Below are 16,166 nucleotides of genomic sequence, written 5' to 3'. Positions count from 1 at the left end.
GGGAAGGGCTTATTTTAGAGGAATCTTACACAGTAAGGGGAGGGCTTATTTTCGGGATAGGTCTTATTATCGGGGAAACACGGGTATTTCTAGAGTCTCTTAGGGTTTATATAAATGTATAACAGGTTTATTTTCATTAGGTCACCAGTAAGGTAGGTAATAGATTTATTACGTTGTCCTCTATTTACAGCTAAGGAAACTGATCCTCGGGAAGTTTAGATGAAATACGAACCCAGGCTAAGTAACACGGTCAGAACTTGAATCCACTGCTTTTCAGTGCTCTTTCTATTAACCTAACTTCCCCACCTCTTACCTGCTACCCTTCCTCCCCTCCCCACCAGCTCCAACAGACAGGGACCAAGACATCCAAATTTTCTATGTACCTCAGTATTAAACATATATGTTTGCACACAGCAGATGGCTTAATGAACGTTTGATGAATTAAAGTTGAATTGTGTCTCTCTATACCTTACTACCTACCTTGGACAGTCACTTAACTTATCTTGCCTCAGTGTCCTTCTTTGTAAAATGAGGGGGTTGGACTAGATGGCCTCCAGGGTCCTTCCCAGATCCTAATCTATGATCCTATGATCTTCATTTGATTAACCTTCATTTATTAAATACCTGTTGACTGGGCCATGTGCTCATGTCTGTAGAAGAGACTGATAAAGAAAATCAAGGCACTGCCTGGGGAGTTCAGAGTCTAGCAAGGGGCTAAGATAGGGACATCCGTGTCTGTAGTGCCAGGCAGGGTATGCCCTAGACCATAAAAGGGACCCCAACAAAGGGATTAGAGAGAACCTGAGGGAGTGGTTAGTAAAGAAGATTTCCTGGGAGTGGCACATGAAGGATGGATAAGGTTTCTTTCTTTCTTTCTTTTTTTGAGGGGGGAAGACAGAGCAAGCTGGTAAGTGTTATTAGTCAGAGGTTAAATTTGAACTCAGGTCCTCCCGACTCCAGGGCCAGTGCTCTATTCACTGCACCAACTAGCTGCCTCTATGGATAACTTTTCAATAGTTATTAGTGAGAGTACTGTGAGGGATAACTTGCAATGAAGTTTCCCCATTCTGAAAAATCAGATCTAGAGTGGCTTCAGCATCCACTAGGCCTAAGTTTAGAAGTCACTTGACCTTACAGGAATCTGGGACTTAGAGCAATGGAGACCCTCCCCAGTGCCACCTCAGCACAAGATATGCCAAATAATGACAAAATTACTTTCTTGGCCTTGCATTGGACACCCATGTGTTTCCATGTCCTTTGTCTCTGAGATAGATTCCCAATCTTAGGTTGTGGGCCGTCCTCCCTACCAATGAGAATGAAGGCCAGTTGGGGGTTGGGGTTTCTGCGTTAGAAGGTATATAACCGTGGGCTTGCTTCTACCTGCTGCTGTCTCCCTGGCAGATGCTATCTGAGTGACAGGGGCAGAAGGCCCTTTTTTCATGAGAGAGTAAAGACCTTGTCTGATCTCAGACTCAGACTCTGAACTCTTTCATCTAAACCCTAAGACACTCTAGAAATAAAAATTCCAAGATTTTCTATGAAGGGTATTTTCATTCTGATCACACCTAGAAGAAGAAAAGCTTATATGAACAGTCAGGATGTATTCGGGGGATGGTGAATCCTGCACTTTGCTGGGGATGGGAGGGAAGTCTAAGGGAGTAGGGAAGGAAGATGGACCTGATACAGGAGGCTGACACCAGAATGTTTAGGCTGGGACTTTTTGGGGGCCAGAAGGAACAATGATAGGTTGTCCTCTCCTTTCCACTCCTCAGTGGGGAGGGAAATGGTGAGATCTGGGCTGTAGGATGTCTATCCTGGACCTACCAATGTATAAGATGGAAAGAGGGGGGTCATTGAAGATATGGGGCTGATGAGGAGACTGATGCAGTCAGGGAGGGGAAGGGGCCTGGAATCCTTGGCAGCTAGTGCCTTGCCCCTCTGAGGGTACCTTGCCTCTGCTTTGTGTGTGCCTGTGACTTCCCCTGTTAGAATGTAAGCTCCCTGAGGACCAAGATTCTGTCTTCATGACCCCCACACCCAGCACAGTCTATGGTATATGCAAAATTCTTAATAAATGCTTGCCCATTGATTGATTGATCAAGTGGAATGGGGGGGGGTTGACAGTTATGAGAGACTTTGAAGAGGAAGAAGGAACAGGATGTCAGGACTGACCAGGCATAGGAGGACAGTTGCAGCTAGGTAGAGCAGTAGAAAGAGCACTGGGCCTGGAGTCAGGAGACCTGAGCTCAAATCCAATCTTCGACACTTACTAGTTATGTGACCTTGGGCAAGTCACTTAACCTTTGTATGCCTCAGTTTTCTCAATTGTAAAATAGGGATAATAATGGCATGATGTGGGGATCAAATGAGAGCATGTTAACAAGGCTTTTGGCATAGTGTCTGGCACATAGTAGGTAGTTAATAAATATTTGTTTTCTTCTTTCTTTCTTCTAAAGACAATGTCTTTCCTATTCAGAGAACAGGATTCGTAGGGGTAGGAAGTAAGTAGGGAGAAAAGAAGAGCTAATTGCCATAGGTACACAGGGAAAAAACAGAATGTCAGAGGTGAAAGGAACCTTAGAGCTGGAAGGACCCCAGAAGGTAGAATGGAGATGGAGAAACTCCATCTGTAACCCAGAGAAGGCAGGTCTCAAGGCCACATAGCAAATTTGTGTCATAATGAAGATGTAAACCTTAGTCTCCTAAATTCCAGGCCAGGTCTCCTTCTGACACAGCACTCTCCTCCTCCCCCTCAGAGTTTCCCCAGATTTGTTTATTCTGTGGTAGGCACTTAGTAGATTCCATTTCATTCATCCCCAATATAAAGAAACTGAGACTCAAAAGGACCTATCCAAGGTCACACAACAAACAAGAGACAGTAACTTGGGTAGAAAAATAGAAGTCTTAGTGCTCTCTTTAACTGCCTGCTACCTAATCTGACCTGCAGGTTCCCAGGCAATAATCATTTTTCCCCAATAATGACCTAAAGTCCTGGCTTGTCTTACCTGAATTATTCTGTTTGCAGCGGCCTGAAGTGCACTGCTTGTCTGGAAAAGAATAAAACAGTGAAAATGGAGAGAATCCTGGACTTAAGCTTAGAGTGGGAAGAAATCTCAGATTTCAGGAGCTGATCTCTTATAATGCCTTTGATGGGTGGTCTTCCTGCCTCCCCTTGCAGACTTATAGTAAAGGGAAGGAAACTCATATATCCTGAGCCAGCCCATGCCACCTCCAGAAAGCTTTAATTGTTAGGAAGCATTTCTTTTAATTGATCCTAAACCTGTCCTTCCTCAATTTCCTCCCCATTGTTCCTAGTTCTACTCTCTAGGGCCAAGCAGGACAGCTACAAGATAGGCAGCTAGTGCATAGACTGCTGGGTTCAAATCCAGCCTCAGACACTTACTAGCCATATAACCCTGGGCAAGTCATTCACCTCTGTCTGCCTCAGTTTCCCCAACTGTAAAGTGGGGATGATAGCATCCCCCTCCCATGGTAAGGATAAAATGAGATCGTATTTATAAAGTGCTTTACAAACTTTGAATGGATAATATGGATGTGCCTGAAAAGTGATTTTGCTATGTAATGCTACAGCTCTTGTTTTCTGTTCATTCTTCCACATCATAGACCTTCAAATCCGTGAAGAAAGCTACCCTGCTTACCCCAAAGCTGCTCTTCTCATTTCCTCCAAATGTCCCTCAGATGGAATCATTCCCAGTTTTCTCACAATGCTGGTTACTCTGTACTAAATGCTCCTATGAAAGTGGCAATGAGGGCTCCTCAGAGCAGGGACTCATAGTGCACAGAACACTGGACCTGGAGTCAGGGAGACCTAGGTTCAAATCCCGACCTCAGACACCAAACAGCTGTGGGACTTTGGAGAAGTCACTTCATCTTGCCTTCCTCAGTTTCCTCAACTGTAAAATGGGGATAATAATAGCACTTACCTCCCAGGGTTGTTGTTAAGATCAAATGAGATATTTGTAAAGCGTTTAGCATGGTTCCTGGAACAGAGTAGGTACTTAACAAAATTCCTTCCTCCCTTCCTTCCTTCCTTCCTTCCTTCCTTCCTTCCTTCCTTCCTTCCTTCCTTCCTTCCTTCCTTCCTTCCTTCTTTCCTGACAGATCCTGGACAAGTCACTTAACATCTCTTAACCTGTTTCCTCATCTATAATATGGGTATAATAATGGCATCTGCCTCCCAGGGTTGTTGAGGATAAAATGAGTTTACCTGTAATGTGCTTTGCAAACCTCAAAGTGCTGTATACGAGCTGGCTATTCTTATCATGCCTTTCTGAGAATGTGGTGGCCAGACCTGCCCTCTAGATGTGACCTGGCCAGGGCAGAGGACAGTGTGGCTTTCACTTCCTGAATTTTGGACAGCAACATCTCTCTTTGCTCAATCTAAGATTGCATTAACTTCTTTAGGCAACCCACCACACTGATGATTCATGTTGTTGTTGTTGTTCAGTCCTGTCTGACTGTTTGTGACCCCATGCACAATAGGGTCCATAAGGTCTTCTTGGCAAGGATACAGGAGTGGTTTGCCATTTTCTTCTCCTGTGAATTAAGGCAAATAGAGGCCAAGTGACTTACCCAGGGTTATACAGCTAATAGGTGTCCAAGGCTGGATTTGAACTCAGGTCTTCCTGACTGCAGGCCCAGGGCTCTCTCCAGTGAGCCACCCAGCTGCCTTCTTGATAATATATAGTGATTGTATAATTTACTAGATCTTTTTCACAGGAATTCCTGTCTTACCATTACCTCTGAGTGGCTGATGTGTTTTTTTTAGCCCAGGTGCAGGAGTTTCACTGGGTCTTAAGGGTACTCTGGGGGCGACAAAACAGGGCCCAGATAGGTAGAAGATTTCCAGAGAATGGGGGTAGGGCATCAAGAGACCTGAGGCTTTGAGCAGAAGCCTAGACTGGCATAGGCAAGGTGACCCAGACTGGAGAAAGTTATCAATGTACATTATGTATAGCTGGTCTGGTCAAGGCAAGAGCCATGCATCCCCTTCAAGCCAAGGGCTCCCTAAGGCAGGGGTCATGTTTCTTCTCCCAACCTTGGGGCTCCTGGAGGGTGAGGGCTGCATTACCTTTGATATACTCGCAGTTAAAGGTGCTGGCCTTGTCCTGGGCTTTGAGGTAGATACGAACTGGGCCTTGAGCTGGCACCGAGGCATTGACTACCTTGAAAGTTTCATAGGGAGGAATCAGTACCTCCTCTTCCCCAGGGAAGAAGGAATAGCCCTTAATAACTACCCCATGGCAAGTCCAGATGCCAAAGAAGGTGTCTTCTCCAAACTGATGGGCAGCAGCATTCATAAGGGAAGCTGAGGCAAAGGCTCCTAGGCGAACAGTGGCCCCTGGCCCCACAGGTCGGAAGCGGACCCCATGTATTCCCCTGTAGACCTGATGGCACCTGGGCTGCTGCCCTGTGCCCAGCAGTCTCAGAGCCTCTGTGAGCAGGAAGTGAAGAGTCTTAAAAGGAAAATATCGGAGGTAATAGGCCCGGGATCTGCCAGCCTCTCTCACTGCTGCATTGAACTCTCGGTGCAGGGGGCTATTGGCTGTGTAGGCCAGGAGGGCCACTGCATGTTCATCCCTGAAGCCTGGCGGTGGCACTCGTCGAGACGTAGGCATCCCCTTCAGCTCCCAGTCCCGGCGCTCCTGCCAACGGGCAGCTGCTGATTTCCAGGCCTCAGCATAGACTGGGCTTTCATTGAACTCAGTGTGGTTGAGGTCAGGGAGGACTGCTTCCATGGCTGCGGCACAGCCTGCATACTGGTCATCAAAGGAGGCTGGTGCCATGTCCAGCGGTGATTCTCGTGAGAAGAGGTCACGGCGGGAAACCCTGTGGCTCCAGGCCTGCAAAGGAGGAGATGTCACAACACTTCAGCCCCAGTCCAGTCTTCACCTCTGTGTTCCCAGAGAAATAACCTGTCTCCAGGACAGCTAAGGACAAAAAGCACAGCTCAGAGGGAGAGGCTGAGGGCATCTGATCAGAAGCTCTGGGAAGACAGGGGCCTTGTCCTCTTCTTAGACCAAGGACTCTCTGAGGGCAGAGATCATGCCCTTCCTCTCAGAACGGGGCACACCTGAGGACAAGGGCCAGCTTTTCTCCTTCCTCTATTTCAGCTGGGGACAGAGGCATGCATGTACCTTCGGGGTTTCCACTAGAAGAAAGGCTGCCAGCAACAGAGGCATGACCGTGTGGGCCTGCATGGTCCGTCTGTCTGTCTGTCCCCCTGAGAGCCAAGTTCAGAATCAGGAGGATCTGGAGGGAAAGAAGAGGAGGCAAGAAGAAGCTGGACCAGAAGACTCTTATTTTCCCTCCTCATAGAATCATAGATTTAGAATTAGAAAAGAACCTCCATGTCACCTAGTCCCACCTTCTTTATTTTACAGATGACGAAGCTGAGGCCCAGTGAGTCGACCAAGATCCTGCAGGTACATAAGTGAGCCAGGATTCCAAACCAGGCCTCTGACTTCCCAGCCCTCAGCTTGTTCGTGGTACCTGAATGTCCTTCCAGCTACTTGACCCACTCTCCTGCAATTCAACCAATACTGATAGCCTTTGATCCAGGAAGATCCAGGTTCAAATCCTGCATCTGACACAAACAATTCCCAGTGCTCCAGGTAGCCCTTTAGATGATAAATTGCAGAGAATATGCCAACCTGAACCAGTGAAAGGAATCCCTTGTATAGGAGTTTCCTATGTCAAGGAAATCAGGGTGTCCCTATGTCTGCCATCCTCAGAGTCCTTGTGCTCAATGCTGGAGATGCAGAGATAGGGAAAAAAAAAATAACAAAAACTGGTCCCTGATCTGAAGAAGCTTCTAGTTTGATGAAGGCTGAACTATAGAATGAGAAGGGGGAGACAAAGTACTCTGGAAAAATGTAAAGAGGGAGGGGGTCAGGTCCCCCTTAGGAGGGATTATGGAACTCAAACTGGGCCTTGAAGGCAGAGAGGATGAAGAGGAAGAAATAAAGGAGGACAGGTTTGGAAAGGGGAGGTTGGACACCAGCTAAGGGTCTAGTATGACTGGAATGGAGAGGGAGTGAAGGAAGGTAATGGGAAATAAAGAATATAAGAGTAAATTGGAACTGGGGTATAGAGATCTTTGAAGGGCAGGCTGGGGAGCTTTTATTCTATCCTATAGACAGTGGGGAGCCAAGGAAGTTTTCTGAGGGAGGGAGTAATGCAGTTAACTCTACAGCTGAACCAGGACCATTTAGAGGGTAGGCAGTTAGGTTGCATAGTAGATAGAGTGATGGGCTTGGACTCAGAAAGACCTGCTTCAGACACTGTCTGATTGACACTGTCAAAACTGTCACCTCCAGCATGGATTTCTTCATGTGTGTATTTAGTCTAATGCAGCTGATCCTTTAGGGCAGCTGGGTGGAGCAGTGGATAGAGCACCAGGCCTGGAATCAGGAAGACCTGAGTTCAAATCTAGCCTCAGATACTCACCAGCTGTGTGATCCTGGGTAGGTCACATACTGAGTTGCTGTTAGGATCAAATCAGATAATATATAATGGATTGTACACAAGCATCAGATTATATGTGTGTGTGTGTATATACACATATATATGTAAATATATATACATATATATGTAAATTTACAAATCTTAAAGTACTATACAAATGCTACCTCTTATTATTATTAAAATCCAAGGTCCTTCCTAGATTTAGCAGCAGTCAGATGCTTAAATAATGCTGGTTGACTTGCCTGTGCTAGAAGATCAGCTCATTTTTCAGTCTTGCTCAACTCTTCATTGACCATTTGGGGTTTTCTTGGCAAAGATACTAGGGTGGTTTGCCATTTCCTTCTCCAGCTCATTTGAAAGATGAGGAAACTGAGGCAAACAGTGACTTACCCAAGGTCACACAACTGTTTAGTGTCTGAGGCCAGATTCGAACTCAGGTCTTCCTGATTCCTGGCCTAGTGCTCTATCCACTGAACCACCTAGCTGCCCTACAGGACCAGCTGCTTCAGACTAAAAATATACATGAGTAGCTCCATGCTGGAGGTGACAGCTTTGAAAGCATCCACAAATCATTTGACAGAAGATCTCAGGGAATGAGAGATGCTAAAAGAATGGGAAAAATCATGGAGGAGATTAATACCCTGGCTTCCCCCCTCCCCTAAAAAAATTATGGAGAAAACATTCGTGGTAACTACTGATCCATGCACCAACCATTGCATCTTGGCAAAGTCCTTACAAGAATGATCTGTCAGGGGGCAGCTAGGTAGCGCAGTGAATAGAGCACCAGCCCTAGAGTGAGGAGGACCTGAGTTCAAATCTGACCTCAGACACTTGACACAATTGCTAGCCGTGTGACTTTGGGCGAGTCACTTAACCCCAATTGCCCTCCAAAAAGCAAAAAAATAAAATAAAAGAATGATCTGTCAGAGGCATCCCCTGTAAAAATAAGATATGGGAACAAGAGACTTCCAGAGCTATTTGTCTATAGTAGAACTCATCTTCAGTCACTCACCTGGGGGCAGCGAGGGGGTACAGGGAGTGCTAGGCCCGGGGTCAGGAAAACCTGATTTTAAATCTAGTCTCCCATATTTATGAGCTGTGTGACCTTTGGCAATCCACTTCACTGCTGCCTGCCTCAGTTTCTTCACCTGTAAAATAAGAATGAGAATAACAGCTACCTTACAGGGTTGTGAGGATCAAATGAAATTGTAATAAAATACTCTCAGCATAGTATCTTGGCACGTAGTAGGTGCCGTACAAAGGCTAGCTGTGATTTTTCTCATTCTCACCATCAAACAATTGACTAAAAGGTGAGTAAAATGAGGCCCTACTATATTCGTTGTGTTGATTGCAAAAAAGAAAACAAAAAAAAAAACCCTGAATATATAAAACAAAACTCACCCTTAAATGTTTTCCAACAAGGAATCTTCCATACATATCTTACTATCTTATATTATAATTATGTTATTAATTAATATTTAGGATGACTATTGTTATATTTGTTGTGTTATATAATATATTAACATCTTAACATATTACATTTATTATATAATATAGTAGCATCTTAATATCTATTTATAGAACACCTTAAAGTCTGCAAAGCACTTTATACATGCTATCTCATTTGATACTCACAACAACCCTTTGACCTAAGTATTGTTATCAACCTCATTTTACAGGGGAAGAAACTAAGTCAGAGAGTTTAAAGTGACTTGCCCAGGGTCACACAATCTGAGGCAGGATTTTAACTCGGTTCTTTTTGACTCCAGGTCCAGCTCTCTAACCACTGGGCCACCAAACAGATAATGGAAAGAGGCTGCAGTGTATTTCCAAAGATGACCTATGCTCAAGGAGCTACATAAGTGGTGTCATTGAGGAAATGTAGGAATGGGCTAGGTGGCACTGTGAATAGACCACCAGCCCTGGAGTCAGGAGGACCTGAGTTCAAATCCGACCTCAGGCACTTAACACTTACTAACCATGTGACCTTGGGCAAGTCACAACCCCAATTGCCCTACCTTCCCCCTTCCAAGAAACAAAAATAAAAAAGAAAAGAAAAGGTAGGCCAGTCATATGGCAAAATTAAGGGATAACAAACAGATGGATGGCTTAATAGTTGTAAAATGAAAAAAGACCTAAAAAAGAAAGCCTCCATCACATTAGGTACCTTTTCTGCAGAGAATCCAAGATGAGAATATACCAGTGGGTTACAACCTGAACCAAAGCAGAGAATGCTCATATCGATGAGATCATAGGGCTGATCCATTGAAATAAGAAAATGCAATATCATATTAATTATGTTCTCTGTTCCTTACAAATGAGTGATACAGGATATAATGATAAATTGCTAATAATATAAACTCTTAAGGTTTTAAAAAATTATCTCCTTGCATCTGTGAAATAGAGAAAACAAGTGGCATTATCTCCCACTTTACAGATGAGGAAACTGAGGCTTAGAGAATGGAAGTGACTTGCCCAAGGTCACCTATCTGGTACATTTCTGATCTGGGATTCAGTCTAAGGGCTTTTGATTTCAGACACTGGGTTCTTTTCAGCTACAGACCAGGTGGAACCCAGACACAGGGCACTCCATCTTTGATGCCATGCCTTTTCAATGGCTATTCCCTATTCCTGGAACATTTTCCCTTCTCATTTCTGGCTCTTACCTTCGAATCCCAACTAAAATCCCACCTTCTACAGAAAGCCCCTTAATGCTTGTGCCTTCCTTCTGTTGATTATCTCCCATTTATCCTGTATAGCTTTTTTGTACATACTTGTTTGTATGTTTTCTCCTCATTAGACTGTGAGCTTCTGGAGGGCAGGGACTGTCTTTTACCTCTTTTTGTATCCCTAGTGGTTCGCTGGTACATGGGAGGGGCTTAATAAATGCATATTAATTGATTGTTGTCTCCCTCATTAGACTGGTTTTCTTGAGAGCAGGGATTATCTTTTGCCTTTCTTTGTATTTTTTGCAACTAGAATAGTACCTGGCACATAGAAAGTAGTTAACAGATATTTATTGACTATTGACACCAAAACAGGGAATGGTGAACTGAATGAATGAAGGAAAAGTTTCAGATCACGGTCCAGGATGACTTCCTTTTCTCCCCATACAAGTAAGCTATTAGGAAAGAGACTTGTGTCCTAGGGTTTTCCTCTGAAACATCATTGAATCTGACTCTAAACTCACATTATCTTACACTTGGATGGACTCTCAGGGCATATCTAGTTAAATCCCTATTTGAGCAGGAATCCTTTCTTTTCCAACAAGTGACCACGCAGCCTATGCTTAAAGTGTCCCAATGATAGGGGATTTCACTGTCTTCCAAAGCGCCCCTTTGCAGATTTCAGAAAAAACTGGACTTACACAAACTGATGCAAAGTGAAACGAGGAGAAACAGGAAAACATTGTATACAGTATCAGCAACATTGTGTGATGATCAACTATGAATGACTCAACTTTCCTCAGCAATGCTATGATCCAAGACAAGAACAAAGGACTCACAAAGAAAAATGCTGTCCACATCCAGGTAAAGAATTGATGGACTCTGAATGCAGATCGAAGGATTTTTTTCACTTACTTTATTCTTTCATGTGTTTTTTCTCCCTTTTGACCTGTTCCTTCTTCCACAACTGTAATGAATATGGAAATATGTTTAACATAATAGCCTATGTATAAACTATATCAAACTACCTACCTTTTTCAAAAGAAGGGAAGGGAGAGAGAAAAATTTGGAACTCAAAATCTTGTGAAAATGAATGCTAAAAATTTTCTGATATGTAGTTGTGGGAAAAATAAAATATTATTTAAAGAAAAATAAAAAATAAAAGCAAAGTGCCCCATTGCACTTTTTGGATAGCTCTATTTATTAGCAAGCAAATGTAAGCATGATGATCCTGAATAAGGTATGGAAGAGAAGGGAGGGGAAAGAAGGCTTATTGCCTGATGTCATATTTCTTAGTGGACATCGCTCCAAAAGTAGGAGGCCCATAGACCAGTCCTAGAGCTAGCCCTGTCCTGCTCTCTTCAATGGCCTGGAATTCATACCCCAGGAGAGAGAATAATTATTAACTTTAGTCCACTCCTCCTTCTCCTCTCACAGCTGTGCTGAAATACAGACCTGGGAAGTGTCCCCTCTGTAATCTGACTTACCAGTCTCATTCCCCTCCTCATCCTCTACTCCTATCTTTCTGATGTGTTAGAAAGAACCTTAGACCAGGAGTCTAAAGATGTGGATTTTAGTTTTGGTTCCACCACTAACTTACTGGTGACCTTTAACAAGCTACTTGCCCTTTCTTGGCCTCAGATTCCTCCTCTATAAAATGAGAGATTTGGGATCTCTAAGATCTGGGAGATCTCTGATTCTTCTCTGTCTCTGTATGTGTCTGGCTCTGACTTTCTTTCTCTGTCTCTCTCTCATATCCCCCCACCCCAGTCAGACCTGAAGAACCTCTCCCTAGTAACTCTTCTAGCCTTCACCACCCTCCCTCCCAGTACAGAAATTTGTACCCCTTACCTGGGCCTCCTCATGGGTGGAGGACAGGGGAGGGGATGGCAGGTACTGGGCTCCAGGGCTCCAAGCCCAGGGGGAGGAGGAGTTTCTTTTATATAAGAACCCCCCTTCCCTCTTTTCTCCTCCCCTTTTTCCCCTTCGATACAAATGCTTGGAAATTCAATCTCCCCCCTCCTCTGCTTTCTATTTCTGGATGGGCTCCTTCCTGCCCAGGTCCCAATTTGTCCCTGAGTCTGCCCCTCCCTGGCATGTTTTCCTGGTTGGATAACGGAGAGTTGAGCATACAAGTGTCTGAGATAAAAATAAATTGGATAGGAGACTAAAAAAAAAAATCAAGCAAAGGACTAAATAAATTAATCAGAGGTCTAAAGAGACGTCAGGTAGAAGGTTGGGAATAAATCTAGAAGGAAATCAACCTGTGGAATGGAAATAAATTAGGAAGAAGACTGAAAAGAAATCAGAAAGACTAGTTAAAGAAAATCTAATGAAGGGTTAAAAAGATATCAGGCAGTGGTCCAAAAGAAAACAAGACTATAATTTATAGCACGCTGCTCTACAGTTTGTAAACTCCATTCTCCTTCCTTTCTTCTTTTTGAAAATGAAGATAACAATTGACTTTCTCTAATACTGCTGTTCTTCTCCCATTCTCTATGATCTTTCAAAGGTTAGTGACAATGGCTCCTTAATCACATACTCCAGGTCTTTCATTACTGAGATTGTATTTCATTGGGCCAGATGGCTTGAACTCATCAAAGGCAGCTAGGTGATCTTGTTTCGGTTTAAACCCAGGGATGCCAGAAATTGTTGAGGTGGAGTCTCTGCCCACCCCAAAACTGTTGCAGTTTCATGTTGTGTGGTGGTGGAACTGTCTCAAAGAATTCAGTCAGACCACCTCTAATCCAAATAGAGGCATTTATTGAGATTGACGCCTCTCATGAAGCGAGCTAAATTCCAAGAGGAACCAGCAAGAAAGTAAGATGGATTTTTATAGAGTAAAGATGCAATTACATAACAGAAATTTACATAGAATAGAGGAATATCATTAATATTAAAAAGGCAGGAGGAATTTGTTAAGGGATTAGGTAATGGAGGAGGGGTCCCATCTATGGTTCGGTGGTTAAACATTCTGGTCATTCTGCCCTCCAACTGGCCAGATATTGTGGTCCTGTCTGGTTAAGACAGATAGGTATTGTGGTCCTTTCTTAGCCTAGATGGATGATGTGATTGTGATTGAATACAAGAACACACCTGTTTCTGTGGGAATGGGTCTGGGGGCAGTGATCAGGGAGAGGCAGTAGCTGGGTTCCCATCACATGGACACACCTGCTGTTTCTGTGGGAACTGAGAGTTCAGGGACACACCTGTTGTTCCAGTGAGCAGTGAAGCATATATGAAGAAGTTAGGATATTGGGGGGGGAGGTTTGGTAGGTACAGTGAGCCTGCTGTTCAGTGGGGCTCATCCTGTAATGAAGTTAGAATATTGGGGTGGGGCAGCTTTTATTAGAATTCCTTCAATCTCTTACTGTCTTCTAACCTATCTTGGATATTATTACCTTTTTAGTAGCCATATTTGTTCTGCCCTTTCTAGTCCAAGGACCATTCTTTTTAGCAGCTAGATGGTACAATGGATAAAGACCTGGGCCTGGAGTCAGGAAGACCTAACTTCCAGCCTCAGACACTTTTATCCTGTGTGACTCTGGACACGCTTGTTCCTCCACTTTAAAATGGGGGCAATGATAGCACCTCATGGGTTGTTGTAAGGATGAAAGGAACGAGTACTTGTAAAGTGCCTAGCACATAGTAGGGATTTAATAAATGCTTATTTTTTCTTTTCCCTTCCCCCTTAGCAGAGAAAACAGGAGCAAAATAAGAATTGAGTAATTATACTTTCTATTTATCATCCATTATCTTCATTCTATCTATCTCGAGCAACAAATCCTATTCCTTCTCTGAGTCTTCCTGTTAGAACTTGAGGGGAAAAAAAACTCATCAGTCACATTCATTCTGAGCAATGGCACTCTTTACACTATTCTCACAGAATCCTACTATGGTGTCACAGTCATTCTATATCCCATATCTGTTTTCTTGAAAATCTAAGGTGGTTGGTGAATTCCCAGTGCATTCACATCCCTTTTCTCTCCACATTGGAATTTTTTTGTGTCTTCAGAATTTTGTTTTAGAGCTTCTTACGTGTCCTAGGCAGACTTTCCAGGTAGAATTTTTTAGACCCTGGGATTCTGCCCTTCCACTGAACATCTTGAAATCTGCTCTCTCAAAATTGAATGAATGTCAAATTCATTCTAAATTTCTACTTCTACTTCTTCCTTTTGGATCACAGTCTAAGATGGAGCATTTGCCCCTGCAACTAGTGTGTACCTTTTAGTGAGAATCAGACCTAGGATAGAATTATCCCTTTTGAGGGATGAAACTTTCATTAAGACAAGTCAAACAGAAAAAAAAAATAAGATTCCAGGGACTCCTGATTTCGAGGATGCCACATTCTCATGCTGTCTCTCAATATGTTGCTTACAAAGTAATGTATCTTTAAAATCATAGAATCCAAGATCGAAGAATCATAAAATCACTGGATTATTTAAGATCTTGGAATTTCACAGTTGGAAAGGATTTCAGGGGCCCCAGCCCATAGTGAGTAGAAATTCCTTTCACAGCATTAATAAATGCTTGATAACTGACTAAAGGACATACCTGCCAAGTATAAACCAATGAAAGAAGCAGCATTTAGCACTTTGTGTCCAGCACTGGCTTGGAAATAAACATATTTCTGAGAATAAACAGAAAAAATAAGACAGTCCCTGACCTCAAGGAGCTTATATTATAATGGGGGAAGAGGACACATAAAGAGGAGTGGTGACTAAGGAGGGGTGTTTTGACCTGGGAAGTTATGGGGATAGTGAATGGAATTATACTGTATTTGAGTGACTCCTTTCCCCATGGGTAGTGTTGATTTGATTATTGCTCCCAGGGCGGGAGGTGGAAAAGAAAGGGGGAGGGGAGGTGGGGTAGAGATGCTGCACTCATGAAGGAAGTCATGAAGATGCCTATAGAAAGCTGGGTAGTAGGTCTAGATTGGATTAGATAGGGGAAACACTCATCAATCGGGAGCTAGGTAATTAACAAGCCCCTGCTTAAGTATCTTCGGTAGTGGAGAATGTATTAACTACACAAAAAGTGAGATCGTTTGACAGAGGAGTCAGACAGAGTTCCATAAAACAGAAAGGGTGTGTTAAAGTCTGTAAGTGAGAGACCCAGAGGACTGTGGATACTCGGTATTGAGAGAGCAACGTAGATAGAGAAGGGAGGTAACCCTTGAGCTGGGGCAGGTTGGGACAGAATGTGCCTGCTTATACTTTCTCACCAATTGTCCTAGTTCTTTGATTAGCCTCTGGCAGGGCCCTAGAAATCTCGTCCCAGGGTCTATTTATAGTGGGACTGACCGAGGACACGGCGGAGCTGGGGAGAATGTTTATAAACAAGAAGTCACCTGATGTGAGGGTGAGGGATTAATTCGAGCCGGGAGGCAGGCTGCATGGATGGGCTATTGGCAGAGGATGAGGGTGTTGAATTCAGTCTCCTTTATCAGGCCTCACCTTTCCCGGTTTCCAGTGGATGGGGAGGGGAAAGTGGAGAGAGGGGGCGAGGGGAGGGATCCAGATTGGGAAATTATGAATCAATTCACAGTATATCAGTTCAAGCCCCTCTGCCTCTGGGAACCCTAAAACTGAGAAGACCCAGTCTAGCCCGCAGGAAACCTCCAGTCTTATGTGGAGATACTATCCCTTTTCCCAGAGCGTCCACGCACAGGGAGGGGAAGGGGACATTTGGCTCAGATCCTCTTCTCTCTTGGAACAGGGATAGAAAGGAGGGACCGCAGTGTCGGGTTTCAGGGAAGGGGGGTGAGGGAGGATCGTGGAGCCGACTATACTTAGGCAGGATTTTGTTTATCTTTCCCCACTCTGGGACTTGCGGTGGTATCAACTGGGACCCCAACCTACGTTCCTCCAGTTCCAGCAGTCTCCCAGGCTCCCGTTCCCAAGGCAGCGGCTCCGCGCTGCACCCGGAGGTGGGTACCGGGGTCCTCCTGGGGCTGCCTCGTTCCAGGAGGTGGGATGAAGCTGTGCGGGCTTTTGTGCACCCACCCCGCCC

General features: G+C 44.2%; 2 protein-coding genes across 6 annotated transcripts in view; one reads left to right on the top strand and one right to left on the bottom strand.

The window, feature by feature from the left end:
- ART1 (ADP-ribosyltransferase 1) overlaps positions 1–12,136 on the bottom strand; it is a 20,188-nt gene extending 8,052 nt beyond the window's left edge. Inside the window, exons 1-6 of one of the 3 annotated variants that reach the window (XM_069064717.1) lie at positions 12,006–12,117; positions 10,994–11,121; positions 8,501–8,636; positions 6,159–6,273; positions 5,093–5,864; positions 3,006–3,047 (exon numbers count right to left, since the gene is read on the bottom strand). In XM_069064717.1, coding sequence (XP_068920818.1) covers positions 3,006–3,047; positions 5,093–5,864; positions 6,159–6,221 — 877 coding nt within the window. In that variant the 5' untranslated portion in view covers positions 6,222–6,273; positions 8,501–8,636; positions 10,994–11,121; positions 12,006–12,117. Of the gene's footprint in view, positions 1–3,005; positions 3,048–5,092; positions 5,865–6,158; positions 6,274–8,500; positions 8,637–10,993; positions 11,122–12,005 lie in introns of all 3 variants that reach the window. The other 2 variants (XM_069064716.1, XM_069064718.1) reach the window with 2 other exon arrangements.
- Positions 12,137–15,336: 3,200 nt separating this feature from the next.
- ART5 (ADP-ribosyltransferase 5) overlaps positions 15,337–16,166 on the top strand; it is a 10,776-nt gene continuing 9,946 nt past the window's right edge. Inside the window, exons 1-2 of one of the 3 annotated variants that reach the window (XM_069064714.1) lie at positions 15,337–15,515; positions 16,026–16,083. The gene's annotated coding sequence lies outside the window, so the exon portion shown is untranslated. Of the gene's footprint in view, positions 15,516–15,969; positions 16,084–16,166 lie in introns of those variants that run through there. The other 2 variants (XM_069064715.1, XM_069064713.1) reach the window with 2 other exon arrangements.

This window comes from Petaurus breviceps, unplaced genomic scaffold, assembly GCF_028583685.1.
Source record: "Petaurus breviceps papuanus isolate PSGF00001 unplaced genomic scaffold, PetGlider_PUasm1.0 90639, whole genome shotgun sequence".
NCBI lineage: Eukaryota > Metazoa > Chordata > Mammalia > Diprotodontia > Petauridae > Petaurus > Petaurus breviceps.
The sequence above is the reverse complement of the archived record's forward strand: the minus strand, read 5'-3'. Positions and strand labels throughout refer to the sequence as shown.